The sequence below is a fragment of the Nilaparvata lugens genome, chromosome 3, assembly GCF_014356525.2.
Source record: "Nilaparvata lugens isolate BPH chromosome 3, ASM1435652v1, whole genome shotgun sequence".
NCBI lineage: Eukaryota > Metazoa > Arthropoda > Insecta > Hemiptera > Delphacidae > Nilaparvata > Nilaparvata lugens.
In genome coordinates, this window is record NC_052506.1 from 23,100,390 (window position 1) to 23,118,859 (window position 18,470).

The 18,470-nt window shown below is 34.4% G+C and overlaps 1 protein-coding gene and 1 long non-coding RNA gene across 2 annotated transcripts; one reads left to right on the top strand and one right to left on the bottom strand.

Moving 5' to 3' along the window:
* Window positions 1–93: 93 nt before the first annotated feature.
* LOC111047617 (elongation factor Ts, mitochondrial) lies at window positions 94–18,263 on the bottom strand. Its single transcript, XM_022333417.2, has 5 exons — window positions 18,103–18,263; window positions 16,579–16,737; window positions 15,047–15,304; window positions 13,154–13,445; window positions 94–1,358 (listed from the first exon to the last, which is right to left on the bottom strand). Exons 2-5 carry the CDS (start codon window positions 16,735–16,737, stop codon window positions 1,012–1,014), a joined length of 1,056 nt encoding a protein of 351 aa, XP_022189109.2. The 5' UTR covers window positions 18,103–18,263; the 3' UTR covers window positions 94–1,011.
* LOC120350361 lies at window positions 3,149–6,554 on the top strand. The gene is made up of 3 exons (XR_005570711.1): window positions 3,149–3,816; window positions 4,485–4,669; window positions 6,303–6,554. It is a non-coding gene; the product is annotated as an uncharacterized LOC120350361 (long non-coding RNA).
* Window positions 18,264–18,470: the final 207 nt, after the last annotated feature.

Consider the following 18,470-nt stretch of genomic DNA (forward strand, 5'->3'; position numbering starts at 1 on the left):
ATTGACAATAGCCAGCCAATCATACTACTATTCAATAGCTTTATTGATTTTAGAAATATTAAGGAAAGAACAAGGAAAAAATAATTAACAAAATTTCAATTTTCAAGAGATTTTATTTCTCGTGTAATTAGTTCATTGAATCAATACAAGCTATTTCGGAAATGTGTAATAGTGATCTGAAATATTGACCTCCTATCTAGATTATCAACAAGTCATAAAGTTGTACAAGTTAACTCATTCGTTTTTCTCAATGTTGACCATTTTCAAAACGAATATATAATTTTGACGAACCATCAACCAGAGAACCTTTAATTTAAAATGTACTATTTTTCAGATGATCAATAATTGAAATCAGAATAATTTAAAAAGTATGAAAATAATCATATTAATGGAATAGGCTACAAAGACGAAAGATAAAGGTTCAATCCAAGAAACAAAATTATTTTATAAATTCACGTCCTGAATAATTATTTAAACTAAGGAAGGACATTTATTTTAATATCTCGGTTTGAATAAAAATAGAATTCCCAGTAATTTCAAAGAATAAACAGAATCATCTTTTTGTTCCACTCTCTCTCATTTGAAGGTTTAATTTTAACAACCTCATATTTGTTTATTCTTAGTTTATCAAGAGCTCTTTCTCCACATACATTCTACGTGGGGCAAAAATTAACAACATAATGTCTCATTTTATTTTTCTGAGATGTGTGGATCAAGTTCTGGATGAAAATTTGATTCCCATTTTCAAAAGACATTCGAGATACATAAGTATCATAAAGTACGGATATAATCAATTAAATTGATAACAAGAACTATTCATACTTTTTCCAGTATAGCATATAGACGAATGGGTAGTATATGGTTACAAGGAAATATGATGGTAGCCGCACGACGAGATGGCCCCTGGTTAACATTTGTCCATGAACCATCTCCTGGTGCTGCTACTGTAGCAAATAAGTTGTATTATGCTAATCATTAGTTACAACTACATCACCCTTCCTAGCCGAACTTTCAACCTCGCATCTGCTGAGCTCTCGGCTCAGGATCCTGCTTCACTTCCTCCTGCACTTTCTCTCCGGTCTCGAATCGGATGAAGTCGTGAACGGTGATGCCAGCCTCTGACGTCACCTGCTTCACAGTCACTGACGGGTCCAGCAGAAAGTCCTGACTCAGCATTGCTGTCTCTTCGTTGTTCTCGATGTCGCTGTCGTTTGTGAACTCCGCATCGTGATCGGCTTCTGGTTGGCTTTCCGCTGTTTTCTGGTCAACTGCTGCAGAGGGTTTGTTGGCAGCAACGTCTCCCGGCACGTTAGTGTTAGCCTCAGTTTCTTCTTTCTCGATTGTCTTGGGATTCATACCTGAGGAAAGAACATAGAGAGAAAAATTAAAGAAGGGCATATTATAAATAACAAGGATCAGGAGAAGGAGGAGGAGGAGGAAAAGGAGGAAGCCTCAGTTTCTTCTTTCTCGATTGTCTTGGGATTCATACCTGAGAAAAGAACATAGAGAGAAAAATTAAAGATAGGCATATTATAAAGAACAAGGATGAGGAGAAGGAGGAGTAGTAAGAGGAGGAGGAAGAGGAGGAGGAGGAGGATGAGTTATCTGAATCGCCGCAGATCCAAATACGGAGAATTACGAACCAATTCCCAATTCCCGTATTAAACTTAAAAATGTCGTGATGCGACAGAGTAGAGTCTTATAAATTAAGTACTCTAAAATAGTCCGCTACAATCTACGAACGATGCGGATTCTACCGTGATTGAACCGAAAAGAGCCTAGTCAAATTTCCCACTGAACTGTTTGTAGCACAAACTTAAGATCCCTCCAGGTTTCAAAACCAAGGATAACTCGCTCACCCCCAGTGATACAAGTTGGGAGAAATAACTCACAAAAAAGAAAATCCCCAAGGAAGATCTAACTTCGAGTTGTCCGGAACTCGCCCTACAATATTCTATTCTAACACACAAAAATAGAATAATTCCCCTAGTAATAAACTAGTACCGGGAACGCCGTAAGGAGAAGAGATTCGCGACCCGTTCGACTACCGAACAACTGACTCTCTCCCAGGTCTCCTCGAAGCAGTACAGGGTCGCCAAAAATTAGGAGGCCGGGGAAAAGAGATTACCGACCAATATGAGTCTCAGGAGACGATCACGCCACCGATCATGTGACGGGGCATGATTCAGATGATCTTGATGCTAAGGGTGTATCCATGATGACAATACTGCTAATTACTATAACAAATCAGGCCGGTAAACAATCTTTCTATTCCAGAAACTTCATGAAGAACGATACCGTCTCAACTCGGTAGCCGCTTATCGCTCCGATGATACTATACTGCTGCTGCTGCTGCTGCTGCTGCTGCTGCTGCAATGTAAAATAACAGAGCGCTCAAACTAGTGAACAAGATCTGGAAATTTCTGGTTCAGATGAATCCGCTGCTGATAATTTACAGGGGTTGTCGGCGATGATGATGATGTACACACTTGACTCCAAGTTCAACAAAATACATCCGACTGTCGACCCTATTCTTCTACTAAAATAGAGAAAATTCACTAAATTATATGCTGAATGACGATTCTCCATTCGTCACAAAATTCACTTTGTGACAAACTATAAAATCTATTTTTTCATGACTACTTGATGATAGAGACTTGCAAATGGTCTCAATCTCTTCGTTACAACAAGCCAAATAAGAATATTGTTGATAGAAACAACGAAAATATTCTACATCATTGAAAAATTCAAGATGGCGGAAATTTTTATATCGCTTGCTATTTAGTTATTGTGAGAGATATCGGATTGGTTTTACCACCAAAGTGTACAGAATTAACCAAACTATGATTTTCAAGAGAATCGACTCATTTCGACCGCCCTTTTCATGATTTATTCAACTTCAAAAACTTGAAACATACATTTTTGGGGGAAATATTTCACTTTCCACCCTGTAAATATATTCGTAGTAGACATACACTAGTGTTATTGTATACATTGTTTTAGTATATTTTCAAAGCCTTTAAATGACATCTGGTTGGAGGCTGTAAGTCCTTATTACACGGCTGTAGCGTGTAGCAATATTTATTGTTACAATTGTGAGCGATGAGAATTATGCAAATTAGCCTGAGAAGTTAGCCTGTTATAAAAATGGATCGTGCTGTTCTGCTTTTCTGTGTTGTGTTGTGTTGACTCTGTAAGTGTGTGCGTAGAAGCTAGGATCCTAGGAATAACATCAATTTTCCTGGAGCAACAGTTTAGTTCATGAACCTTGTTTTTGCGTTGTGTTGTGTCGACTCTGTCAATGTGTGTGTAGAAGTTGTGGGAAGATCAACATTTTCCTAGAATATTAGTCTGGTTCGCGACCTTATAAGGCAAGGAATTTATAGCTGCCTAGGAAAAATAGCTGTCACTTGGTGGGAGAATGTATTTTAAATTGTAGTTGTAACGTCCCTTTCTATTGGTGGAAATTTTTCTAGAGTATAGTAACTGCCAATCACAGTTGGTGTTGGTTAGGTCTATTTAGTATGGACGATCTCACAGCTGTCCACCTCAAGACGAGAAAAGCGAAGTGGCTTCACTCAGCGTCTGTCCTCCGACATAAGCAGTACTAAATAATGTAATCTGTTCAGAACTTGGTATTAATCTTGGCTTCCATGCCAGCTTTAGGCTTTTTTTTAGTATTTGGCTCTGGAACCTTTTGTTCCAGCAGCATTTTTAGTCTTTTGCCTATGTAGTCGCTTTAATTAAGAAGAGAGAGAGAGAGTATCAAATTGTAACCTCACAATGGAGATTTTTCTCCTATAACCGCTACTAAAGGTACGTCATAGATTTATAATATTATTAAGGAAAATATCTTCAAAGAAAGCTTCCATCAAAGTATTTATTGTAATGTAAGAAAATTAACGATATATGTTTGGTAGAAATTTAGAATACCTATTAGTAGGAATTAAGATATTTGTTTGATTTAAACTATTTTTGAAGAGGAAGCTATTAACCTAAATTTCAATTACTGTTGTTTACACAGATGTACACAGACTGTGTTGACTGATGTTACAGTATATTATTCTATCAGTATTTTTTGGTTATAGATTTTATTTGTCTTTTGATGCTTAGGAAAAGCTTTCATGATTATTTAGGAAACATCTATCATGTAATTTATTCTTTTAAATTACACCATAAATGTGATTTATGTAAGAGAACTGACTAAACTAACAACAATACTCGAAATACCTTATTATGAAGTAATTCAATCAACTTGTGAATTATGTAGGCCTATTATGGAATACTATGTACTCATCGCTTTGTGTATAGGGCGTAACCCTTATTACAAATAAATTCTATTCTTTTATATCAAGAGATTGAAGTAGGTAATGCCTACTTATGTTTTAAAGTAATTGAGCTATATAACCTAAAGTAGGTTGTTTTTATTATGTAACTGAAGTTAAGTTAATTGGTTTTATCCTAGTTTATTTTTATTCTAACAGCGGTGTAAGTACGGGGATCAACGTACGAATCATCATTTCATGGGTTCATGAACGTGTGTCTTTAAGCCGCTGAGACGCCTCTGAATCGATGGCCGTCCTAGCTTGGGGTATGCTGTCTCCTGTCCATCTGGACGTGTAGAGCTCGATCACCGAGCCTAGATTCAATTTGAAGAAACAGCTATGAGGTAACAACTTTTTTCCAAATTAAACGAACGTCCCAGGAACTCCGGATGTGACAAAATGGGTTTTAGTGACGACAGACTTTCAATCAATTAAAACGTGCGGAATTAGACTTTTGTTAAATCATAATTTTGAGATATTATTGGGGATAGATAGATTATTAATTTTATTAATTTGGTTTGAGTAATAGATTTTCGGTTGTATCTTTACATTGAAAAGTGAGGCCATATTTTCTCTGTAAGGATCCAGCTGGGAATTTCAGTTTTCTTTAAATTTATAAATAATTATAATCTTCTAAACTACTAAAAGTTGAATGAGTACATGAATTTTTAAATGTCCCTTATTGATTAAATTAATGTTTTAAAATAATTCTCATCTTAAAGTTGTAAAGGATCAAATGAAGTTTCAAGGACCCTAACCTTTCCTAAATTTGTTTTGATGACATATATTTTTGAATAGTTTTTTTTAAGGTAGTATACCATGATGTGATACTTGAGGAATGTTTGTCCTTGCAGCGTTCATGATATAAAGATACTGAATAGTTATTATTGGGGGGGATCATTAATATTTGATAATGTTTTGATAGTGTTTTAAAGTTTCCAAGTGTGTTCAAAATTTAATGTTCTAAGAATTTTATGAATTTTATGTGGATCTTTTCTTAAAATATTTATTGTTATTTATGATTAACTTCTGAGACATATCTATGATAATTTTCAATAATTGCTCTTTTGAAATTAGAGTCCTTTAAGCTTTTATGATTCAATCTAAAACGTTTTCAAATGTAGAGCATACGGAGTAGGTTATTACCGTATTAACTATTTCAGAGATAACTTTTAATTTTAGTAATTTTATGTTCGGTTTTCAAATGTAACTTCCTTTTGTTTTATTAATTGTTGAATTTAACTGTAAGAGGTGACAATATAATTGATACCTTCTCTCTATTTCGTTGTCTCTCTTGTCATTTCTGGTTTCCCGTTCTCTAGCACTAGGTATGTTTATCAAGCATCCCTTTTATTAAGTTATATTGTGTGTGCTTCTAAATTCTAAATTCAAAATTAACTTTCTAAATTCAAAGCACGGCACAATTTTGCTGCGCAACTCTGCTTCTTTTGCTCCTTTTATTGACTTATTATGTTAATTTCAAATCAGTTTATTCATAAAATTGATAAACATTCTTATGGCTAATGAATGCTTGATTCCAGAAATGAGTATTGAAGTTTGGAGCAGCATACAAATGCTGAAAAATAAACTAAATGAAGTTGAATTTTTTATTATTTCATTAATGTGATCAATATTAATATTTTCCCTGTCTGTGTTTCCATTTAGCTGAGATGCCCTAGCTCAAGGCATTATACTGGTGTAGGGACAATTTTATTTTTCGAGATTCTTATAGAAAATGACATGTTAGGGACAGTCAGAAATTTAGTGGAAGTTATGATATGTCAGAAAACTGTAGTGACAGTAGCATTGCAGATTGTGGCCTGGATAATTGAGGATAAAGTTGAAGTAAGGTTAGCTTTGAGCAGTACACAAGAATAATAATAATTGATTGATTTAGTTGAATTTATTTTGTTTGTTTGAGTTTCAATTTTGTGTTTAAATTAGTCCTTGCATCTTCTAATGAAAGCCTAATTTCAGTGTTGCATCAAAGACCACCAAGTCTTGTGAATGGCGATTTTGCGTTTGATTGAGCTGATAGACGATGGCTGCAGTGTTGAGTCTTGATGTTGTCCGTGATGCTGATCTTCAATAGCAGGTCTGGTGAGCCAACATACTGTAAGGTTGGTGCCGAGACAAATTGTCTATCATATATTATTTTTTGAAATGTTTGTCTATCAAAATTCAGTTATCTGATTAGTACTGGAATTTCAGTTGTTTGATAATATTTAATTGGTAGGGTCAGTAATGTGGTATAAAAATATAGGGTGTATTTTGTGGTCTGGCGTTGTGAAGAGAGTTGTCAGACGTGATAGGGTTTGTTAACGTTTTCTTTAGGCTGTGGTAATTTTTTTTTGAGCTTAGATAGGTAGATGTGAGAAATCTTATCTGTTGAAGTTGTAGTTTTGTTTGATGAATTAAGTATCTGGAGTGAGTGTCGCCAGTTGTAAGGGGCACTACTCAGATGAGGTCCATATGACAAATCAAGGTTAATAGCTGGGACTATCCTTGTTGTATTTGTGGAATGGGAGATAGAATTTTAGCAAAAGGTACTCAGAGTAGTATGAGCTAAAATTGGGTTATTCTGTTGAATGGTGTGGTTCCTTTCTGAAGATTTATGGGGGTCTGAAGAAAATAGATGGAATGCTAACCAAGATCAGGATTTTTTTTTTTGAAATTTTAGGGTAAGCCTCAGTTGAAAGGTTCGTTAAATTGATAGCTGGGAATGGCCACAATACACTGTCAAAATTTATTATCTAATTTCTGGGGATAATTTTTTTTCTAAATAATGTGGGTAGTGAAAATCAAAAATTTAATTTAATAAGGAAAGTTAAATTGTTAATAAATAAGTCAATTTGAATCAAAAATAAGTATAATGAATGAGAGAAAATTTAGAAAGTTTATAGAGTTTGAATTTGGATTTTATAATAATAAATATTATACTGCTATAGTTAATTTGGTGATACAGACAGTGGAAAGTAATTTAGTTCAATACAGAGAAATTGGGGAAATTAAAAATAAATAAATAATATTTGAATTGTATGGTGATAATTGATTATGAGAATTAATTTTACTTGGTGATAGGATAATTGATTATTTTTTGTTGCAGTATTGTGAGGATAAATTAGGGAGATTCAATAAATTATAGTGTTGGTTTAGTATGGTGACCTTGAATTTTTATAGATATTATTTGATGGGTAATAATAAAGTGAAGAATAATAATTGAATAAGATAGACAGGATATAGAATCATGTCCTATAATAATTGCAGCGAAAGTGATTAATATTAAAAGGGGGAAAGAAACGGGAAATGTAGAAAATAGGAAAAGTAGTTCTTTAATATAACATAAACATGGAAAAATGATTGAATAAAAAAAAAATAGAAAATAGGAAACGGGAAGAAAATCTAGGTAACTCAATTTTTCACAACTTTTGTGATGATAAAAAAAAGGGAATATGTAACGGGAAATGGAACAGGTTTCAGTACTATAGAATATGGAACTATTTTTTTATTAATCTTGAGAAAATGCTTATGTTGTTTGCTTCAGCTTGTCTTTGTCAATGGAATTCTTAAAATAAAGGTTTGAGTTTCTGAAGGTTCTTCTTTGAGTGTGGTAGGCAGTATAAAATTTTGTTCAAATATTTTTGGTGGAGCTTAGTTCAGTTATATACTAGTCGATGGTGGAAAATTTTCTTTATGATATGGTTCAGTGTCTGTTATCATGATCATTGGCCTAGGCGTTTGTACTGTCATATTTCTTCATGTGCTGGAGAAATGAGTTTGAGTATACAAGGAGAAGATAGTAAGTAGTAATTTGATGTGTTGAGAGAATATTGTAGTAAGTTATTTTTTTGAGTTGCCAAGGTCCATTAGTTGTGATACTGTGGTTGTACCAAGGTGATAGGAAGCACAAATAGTAGGTATACTGGTGTATGTATATTGTCCTCAAATGTTGCTGTCCCAAGTGAGTAATGAGTAACGGAAATTAAGTGGTAATGATGTACTGAATAGTTGTATCTCTGTTTGTGAAACAGTGAAGATCTTAGTCTTTTCCAAAAGGGAAAATTCAGAATTGTAGCGTAGGTGTTGCTGGGTAATTGTGGGACAATTCGCGATGTCCTTTATCTTTAGCTAAAACCGACATTATTTTGTTGCACGAAATTGCAAGGAACGAGATAGAAAGTATAAATGGGTGATATGAGTTTTGTTGCTAAGTTGAAACGTGTATCAAGGTCAACGTGTATCATGATACGTAAGCTGCTAACATCGTTGCATGTGGGTTAACTCTGTGTAGTTATTGGCTTCATGACATTGAAAAGCGGTTGCATACGTAGGTCAGGGTTGCTTTGACATGAGGCGGCCGTCAGCTGTTTCAGTGGTGAGATGCGTCAAATGTCAGTTGCTCGATTTTAACAACTTGTCGAGTTATGATGGTCTGGTCATATGATTGTGATAATTTGATAATTTTTTTTAATTTGTTGTTTCTATTTAAATTTTTTTTTGTTGAGGTTAGCTATGGGATAATCTGATTATGAACTTAACAGCAGAGGATTGATTGGAGAGTCTCTTTAAATATTTTGGTCGTTTTATTAATTTTGATTTTATTTTGGCACTGTTGATTGATGTCTATTACTGGTTGTTTAGCTTCATATGAGACAGGGCCCGTCTAGATGTGGAGTTTGGCAGCTGGTTTTGCACAATTTCTAGTTGACTTTACAAAAATTTTTGGTGTCTTATGTTGCAAAATTTTACGAGTTTTCCACAAGGTTTTCTTAGATATATTGATTATTCCAGATTAGTTGATTACCTTCATGGTGATTTGTCTTAACTTTTGTGAGATCGAAATTTGTTGCTAGTCCACTTGGTTAGTAAAAAAAAAAAAGAAAAAAAAAAAACTGTGAACTTAATTATTTTGCTTGTTCCTCCTGATGTTTATGGCTAGTTCTTTGAAATGCATTAAAAATTTTTGTTGCTTTCACATGATTGTAGTTCGAGTTTGATTAGTCTGAGATTCATTATTAGTATTTTATTTGAAATTTTGAGGTGAATAATTCCTTTTTGTAGTTATTGGTCTTATACAGGCAAGGAATTTATAGCTGCCTAGGAAAAATAGCTGTCACTTGGTGGGAGAATGTATTTTAAATTGTAGTTGTAACGTCCCTTTCTATTGGTGGAAATTTTTCTAGAGTATAGTAACTGCCAATCACAGTTGGTGTTGGTTAGGTCTATTTAGTATGGACGATCTCACAGCTGTCCACCTCAAGACGAGAAAAGCGAAGTGGCTTCACTCAGCGTCTGTCCTCCGACATAAGCAGTACTAAATAATGTAATCTGTTCAGAACTTGGTATTAATCTTGGCTTCCATGCCAGCTTTAGGCTTTTTTTTAGTATGTGGCTCTGGAACCTTTTGTTCCAGCAGCATTTTTAGTCTTTTGCCTATGTAGTCGCTTTAATTAAGAAGAGAGAGAGAGAGTATCAAATTGTAACCTCACAATGGAGATTTTTCTCCTATAACCGCTACTAAAGGTACATCATAGATTTATAATATTATTAAGGAAAATATCTTCGAAGAAAGCTTCCATCAAAGTATTTATTGTAATGTAAGAAAATTAACGATATATGTTTGGTAGAAATTTAGAATACCTATTAGTAGGAATTAAGATATTTGTTTGATTTAAACTATTTTTGAAGAGGAAGCTATTAACCTAAATTTCAATTACTGTTGTTTACACAGATGTACACAGACTGTGTTGACTGATGTTACAGTATATTATTCTATCAGTATTTTTTGGTTATAGATTTTATTTGTCTTTTGATGCTTAGGAAAAGCTTTCATGATTATTTAGGAAACATCTATCATGTAATTTATTCTTTTAAATTACACCATAAATGTGATTTATGTAAGAGAACTGACTAAACTAACAACAATACTCGAAATACCTTATTATGAAGTAATTCAATCAACTTGTGAATTATGTAGGCCTATTATGGAATACTATGTACTCATCGCTTTGTGTATAGGGCGTAACCCTTATTACAAATAAATTCTATTCCTTTATATCAAGAGATTGAAGTAGGTAATGCCTACTTATGTTTTAAAGTAATTGAGCTATATAACCTAAAGTAGGTTGTTTTTATTATGTAACTGAAGTTAAGTTAATTGGTTTTATCCTAGTTTATTTTTATTCTAACAGCGGTGTAAGTACGGGGATCAACGTACGAATCTATCATTTCATGGGTTCATGAACGTGTGTCTGTAAGCCGCTGAGACGCCTCTGAATCGATGGCCGTCCTAGCTTGGGGTATGCTGTCTCCTGTCCATCTGGACGTGTAGAGCTCGATCACCGAGCCTAGATTCAATTTGAAGAAACAGCTATGAGGTAACAACTTTTTTCCAAATTAAACGAACGTCCCAGGAACTCCGGATGTGACAAAATGGGTTTTAGTGACGACAGACTTTCAATCAAGTAAAACGTGCGGAATTAGACTTTTGTTAAATCATAATTTTGAGATATTATTGGGGATAGATAGTTTATTAATTTTATTAATTTGGTTTGAGTAATAGATTTTCGGTTGTATCTTTACATTGAAAAGTGAGGCCATATTTTCTCTGTAAGGATCCAGCTGGGAATTTCAGTTTTCTTTAAATTTATAAATAATTATAATCTTCTAAACTACTAAAAGTTGAATGAGTACATGAATTTTTAAATGTCCCTTATTGATTAAATTTAATGTTTTAAAATAATTCTCATCTTAAAGTTGTAAAGGATCAAATGAAGTTTCAAGGACCCTAACCTTTCCTAATTTGTTTTGATGACATATATTTTTGAATAGTTTTTTTAAGGTAGTATACCATGAGGTGATACTTGAGGAATGTTTGTCCTTGCAGCGTTCATGATATAAAGATACTAAATAGTTATTATTGGGGGGGATCATTAATATTTGATAATGTTTTGATGGTGTTTTAAAGTTTCCAAGTGTCTTCAAAATTAATGTTCTAAGAATTTTATGAATTTTATGTGGATCTTTTCTTAAAATATTTATTGTTATTTATGATTAACTTCTGAGACTATCTATGATAATTTTCAATAATTGCTCTTTTGAAATTAGAGTCCTTTAAGCTTTTATGATTCAATCTAAAACGTTTTCAAATGTAGAGCATACGGAGTAGGTTATTACCGTATTAACTATTTCAGAGATAACTTTTAATTTTAGTAATTTTATGTTCGGTTTTCAAATGTAACTTCCTTTTGTTTTTATTAATTGTTGAATTTAACTGTAAGAGGTGACAATATAATTGATACCTTCTCTCTATTTCGTTGTCTCTCTTGTCATTTCTGGTTTCCCGTTCTCTAGCACTAGGTATGTTTATCAAGCATCCCTTTTATTAAGTTATATTGTGTGTGCTTCTAAATTCTAAATTCAAAATTAACTTTCTAAATTCAAAGCACGGCACAAGCGTCATCGGAAAAAGAGAGAAAAGTACTGTTTGCAACGGAAAACACGCTTTTTCCACCAAATGCCAATCCCAACAATTATAAAACCGTGGTATTATAAGAGTTGGGAGAAATAGATAAGGTATTTTTGCTAGGAGCAAAATTACAGGCCTCATAGTTGAAACACCGCAAAAACTTCTAGTAAAACCCCGTTAACGATGTTCACACACATACAAAATTTCATCCAGATCGGTCAAGAGCTTTTGAACCCCATAGGAAATACACCAACAGTCCAACACGCATTTATTTTTACTTATATAGATGAAACCATAGATGACCATAAACAAGAGGATATCTCATGGGATACTGAATGCTGTACCGATTTAATTACTCATTTGCACGTTCAGTAGCTCAAGTAGCTCAGTGTCATAAATCAAGGCGCGCTAGGCTAAAGGTCTCTCCAATTACAAACAAACATATTTCAATTCAATTCACTTTCCAAGTAGTACCACAGAGTTAATGCTACAAACTGTGCAAAATTCTGGCTTCATTCTTCGACATGAACTTTCTACTCATTTGAGTTTATTCTATGATACAACTGATTGAATAATTGGAATAAATCCGGGATACCCAGAATGTTGGAACCCGGATCCGAATGTTGGGCTACACGAAAGTCAGATGAACAACAAATTCATGTTACAGATATAAAGATGCTCCGGTGGTCGGAAGGTGTAACCCTGAAAGACAAAGTCAGAAATGAACACCTAAGAGGAACATTTGAAGTGGCAAATATAACCAATAAGCTGAAGGAAAATCGCTCTCGCTGTTACAGGCACATTATGAGACGTGAAGAAAATCACATGACCAGACTTGTCAAGGAAATTGAACAACTTAGGAGACACCCTGGAAGACCGCCAACAACCAGGATGGGTACCATCTCCAAGGATATGAGAACGCAGGAATAAGAGTCTGAATTAATTTAACAACGCTCAGAATGGTGGAAAAGGATTAGGAGGGCCGACCCCAAGAGAAATGGTACATAGGCTTGGGAGAAGAAGAAGAAATCCGGGAAACCCAGCTAAACCAACTTTCAACTTCAAAAGCTGAGTACAGACTTATCCGCAGCGAACGCACGCCTTGCATTCTTCACTATGTGTATCGGTACAGACACAGTGAGATACAGATACAATAATGATTGCATCAGCTGATGAAGAGCGCAAGCCGCGCGTACGCGGAGTATAAGTCTGTACGTAGCTAAACACACCTGCCGACTGGTGAATGAATGGATAGAATTAATGAATGAGTGAATGGATGAACGAATTAATTAATTAATAGATGAATGAATGATCAAAGTACTGATTGAATGAATAATCAAATGAATGAATGAATACGAACCGACAACATGCTGACACAGCTGCCGACTGGTGTGCTGAGTGGTGAGGTTGGTCTTGAGCGCCTCGTACATGAGCAGCGCACCATACTTGCCAGCCATGACGTTGGTCTCCTCAGCGTTGCCGGGATGTGCATATCCGGCCAGGTGATAGGTGGGCTCGCGCACACCCACGCACACAGCACGCCGCAGCGACACGTTCTCACCCACTGACGACACCAGCAATGCCACGTGGTCAGCCAGCGGTTTCCCGTCCGGCGCCGTAAGGCATTTCATCTGCTCGCTGTCTAGCAACTCCTGCGGCAATCGTTTTGTTTCATTAGGTGGTACAAAGAAAACATCAAATCAAATCTAATTTATCACAATCGTAATTATATTATTTTATTTCAGGTGTCTAGGAATTATTTCTAGCAAACTTTCAAAAATATCCGTGAGTGATTTCATCTGTTCGTTGTCTAGCAATTACTATGACAATCAGTGATCGTCACTCAGTACAAGGAACATTCAAATCAAATCTAATTTAATCATAGTTATAATTATGTCAGGTTATTTTGGTTATTTTATGTCAGGTGTCTATAGTGAGGTCCACGTTATAATAACAGTGAAAAAATATAGGAGGACAGCGTTTCCGATTCTCTGTCTTGCAACTGCCTTCCTTATGATAGCTGATGCCGGTATATCTAATGTAATATAAAATGTTCATTCTTGTTAAAAAAGATCAATAAATTTATGGAAATGAAAATATAAAGTATATTTTGGAAATTTTACTACAATATGTCCAAAAAAGTAGGTTATGTTCCTACAGTTTCCCAATTGGTAACTGTTGTAACTCTATAATGTAACCGCTTGGTCTGGTGTTGGTACAATCAGAGAGAAAAGATAGCATAAGAAGATATACCATGGTATAGAGCATCTATGTTCCAAATTTCACTGTTAACTCAAGCCGATAGTCCTATAGTGAGGTCCACGTTATAATGGCAGTGGAGAAAGATAGAAGAACAACGTTGCCGATCCTCTGTCTTGTCAATGCCTTCTATAGACGGTAGCCGATACAGGTTTACTGATGCAATATTAACTGTTCATTCTCGTTTAAAAAATAATCAATTATAGTTTATTAAACAAGAAATTATATTTTTCAATAATTACATAATGAATTTTTATAATAAGATGAAATATTTTGTTAATTAATTATTAATTCTACATTGTTAGAAGACGGGCTGGCAACAGAGCAAAGCGAGAAAGAGATAGCGTTATCCACTTTGTTGAATGATAGACAAGTATAGCAATATCATTGCTAATCAAACACTGCCATTATAACGTGTACCTCACTATAGTAGTGATTTTTCGTAAAGCTATGTGACGCTGTTAGTCTCTCATGCTGTTTCGTTCTTACACTCTCACCCCAACAAAACAGTAATAATAGACAGTAGTCTACAGTAATCGGCTTGAGTTAAAAAATAATCTACATGAAAATTTATCCATAGGATATCTTCATATGCTATATTTTCTCTATGGTACAATGCAGATCTGTCATTATGATGGATTTTAAGAATGTACCTTGATACTACTGAGAGCATCTTTTTTTTTAAATCATTCGTCAATAGTGACGAATAATTTTATGAAAACATTTTATGTTTGTAATACTACTAAATATATTATTTTTGTTAGAATCACAACTCATTGCTAGCGAACAGACTAATTATTTGTATGTGCTAGCAATGTTACATCGCCCAATGTAAATATTAAAATAAAAAAATGTTTTTAGATTTCATCGCATTATTTCTGTTTATATTGTTTTATAAGTTATTTATGCAGAAAAAAGTATTATTTTATAAAATAGCAAATAAATTGAATTGAAAAACGGAATTAATCAAATATTTGCAAACAACTATACACACCTTGCAAATGGGACCCGCCTTGTTGTTGCTGAGTTTAGCGTGCTGCAGGCAAGAGCTGGAGACCATGTTGATCATCTCCCTGAAGTGCTTATTGCGGGCGACAAAGTCGGTCTCGCAGTTGACTTCGATCATAGCCGCATTCCGGCCGCTGCCGTCCATGGCGATCCCCACCATGCCCTGGGCGGTCACGCGGCCTTCCAGCTTCGACAGTTTCGACCAGCCCAGCGCCTGCGCTTGCTCCTGCAGCCATTTCTCGGCCTGCAACACAATTATTCATTCAAACTATTTTAGTACAGTTTAGACAAGGGCTATCATTTATCATATAATAAAGGAATGAATGGGCTTATGCATGTACGGGATAGGAAATACACGAATCATCACATCTGAACTACTCAACTTGAAATTTTGCATAAAGATTCTGAATTTACTGAGGATGGTTATAGGCCTATTTTCAATTCTTCAATATTTCATTACGTCAAGCTTTTAATTAGACCCTTGTGGAGCACGGGTTACCTGCTAGTTTATAATAAGGGAAGATTCGTCTTAAACATGTACGGGATAGGATATAAATGAATCATCACGTCTGAACTACTGAAGTAATTTTTACATAAGATTCTGAATTCACCGAGGATGGACATAGGCTTATTTGTATTGCTATTAATTAATTATAATTTAATAATTAAAACAAGCTTATTAAATTTGTGATTCAAAGTATGCATAACTTTAAAAGCCCAACCAAACAGGGCTTTCTCCAAGTGACTCCATAGCTTAGTTGGTACGGTAGCGAGCATGGTTCAAGTATCAAAGGTTGCGGGTTCGAGACATAGCATACCCATTTTTTTCTGGAACTTTGAATTCTTATAAGGATTATCCACGTAATTTTTAACAAAATAATAAATAATTATTATATTTTTTATGTTTTTTGGGCATAAAAAGATTGCATTATTTTAAAACACCAAATTTTTCCCATGCGAAGCATGGGTTACTTTCTAGTTTCAAATAAACTTGAGCCATTTATATTCATAAATCACATGAATGATTGTAAAAGGAACAATAGACTTAGGCTCGGTCTCTAGGACACTTTCTTATTAGTTCTAATAAACCATTAAACCTGGAGGTTTAATATTCCATTAGTTTTAATAAGTCCTAGAAACCGGGTCTCATTGTTTCTTTCCCAATCATTTGTGTGACTTATGAATAATTGTTAAATGTATAAATAGTTGTATCTGATGTATTTTTTCTATTTGTTTATAAAACAAAAAATCTAATCTAATGTTTAAAAAAAATGATTTACGTTAGAGGCGACTGGCAAGAATGATCAGGTTTTGGACTGTCCATGCAAACTAGTTTCAACAATATTTAATAGTGGTGCTAGCTTTAAGGCAGCAGAAATTTAATTCTCGAAAAATGGACTTTTACAAAGTAAGTAAACAAAGAAACGTTATGGACATAGCTATGCAGCACTTTGGAGAAAATTTATTGGACATTTGAAAAAAGGTTAGCCTTCTATATTTAATCACAATACTTCTCACCTTCTCTAAATTGTTATCATTGACTTCTAGTGCTTTTCGGCAATTTGAGAAAGTGAATCCAGTCTTCTTCCTCAACTTGGATAATAGAGACTTGTTTTGAGAAGAGCTCCAGCAGGAAACTCCAGAATGAAAAAATCTCAAGACATGGTTTTGCATCATCTATAAAACAGATAAGAACACAAATTGAATTATAAATTGAACTCAACTTCAATCAATTATTGACATTAAAAAAGATTGACTTCCAAATTCCTTGGAAGTTGCTGATGACTCTTGAGTCTTCTAACAACTCAGACGTTTAGACAAGACACAATATAAGTTATAGCATAGAATATTCTTTGTTTGTAGCTTATCCTGTATGTTTTGCATTGTACATAAAACTAATTTTATGTCTTGCATATTTTATTCAATATTGTATGAATATGTAGTACCGTATTCAAGAACTAGAAATTGGTAGCCTATCAGTCTCGGCAACCAGTGGGTCGCCGAGTGTTCGAGAGAGTCCGGGGGTTTTAATTCTTATTGCGCATATAACACTAGGATCACCAAATTCTGGTGGTCGACCACCAAATTTTGGTGACCCCGCTGGTAAGGTTGAGTGTAGAAGTACATTTCCTTAGACGTGTGGTTAGAGCCGTCACGGCTCGAGCACATAACATATACATCCATAATTAAATTCAAATCAGATTTGATGATTCTTAAGATATGAATTGTGAAATCAATATAGTAGCCAACACTTCCAAATCATCGGCCGCCACAACGTTTACACAATATAAAAATCCAATGAATAATCGAATCTAATTATGAATTTATAGGTTATATGTGCTTTAGCCATCACGGCTGTAGACAAGGCGTTGTAGATTAAATATTAAGTACGCGTATCTCGAGACGCGTCGCCGCTAAGGAATTGCATCTTAAGTTATAACCGGCTGCACTCTAACTCTATCCTCCATGGTCAAAATAAAGGCAATCTTATTCTAGTGTCTTACAAGGCAGCCCGGGAACCAATTCTGAAATTTTAGTTTCCCAGCGTGCTTTCCACTCGGCCGCCAATTTATCTCTGGCGACCCACTGTTAGATGAATGTAGTACGAGTCTCAAAGTGATTTTTTGTTTATGAAACCTCAACTCGGCAGCAAAAGATCGAATAAACGATAACGTACCTTTAGCAAGTCGCTTTATCTGGCTGCATCAAAAACAGCATTGAGTCCAAGAAATTATTTAGTCTGAATTATTTATAACCACTTACCACATAGAAAGGCTTATTATTTTTCATAGACTAATTGATATTGTATAATAAGTTAATGTATAGAAAGGCAAATGATGAAACATTTTAGAACAGACTGCGATTGAATAAAAAGTCAATCTCAATATTTATGAGACAATACAGTTGAACAATTGATGAAGCAACGTGTGAAAATTCAATATTGGAAAATTAAAGCAGATATAACATTTTAAGTTTGTCATTACATTTTTTTAAATATATTCAATAGAATACTGTACATTAATTTGACAAGTCAATACTAACCTTCAAATCGATTATTAATTCAAAAATTCTTTTATTCCAATGCAATAGCAGCTATGGCGATTATTAACAAGTTAACTAGGAAAACTGTACTTTCTTCTTCATTTAATCCAACTTACACCATATTTGAATGCAAATAACCTTAATATGATTTTAGTAATCTATTTTTTGTAATTAGGATGACAAGATACTAGGCCTATTTTATATTATCTAGATTCAAGAATTTTTAATTTTATCAAGCCCGCCATCTAACTGGTCACATACAGAAGAAAGATTGAATATTGTATTGAATCTTATAGCAAGCCGCATCTTCTTACATGAATGCAATGGTACGGTAATAAACTTCAAGACCTTTATCCAAGTAAGTCAAT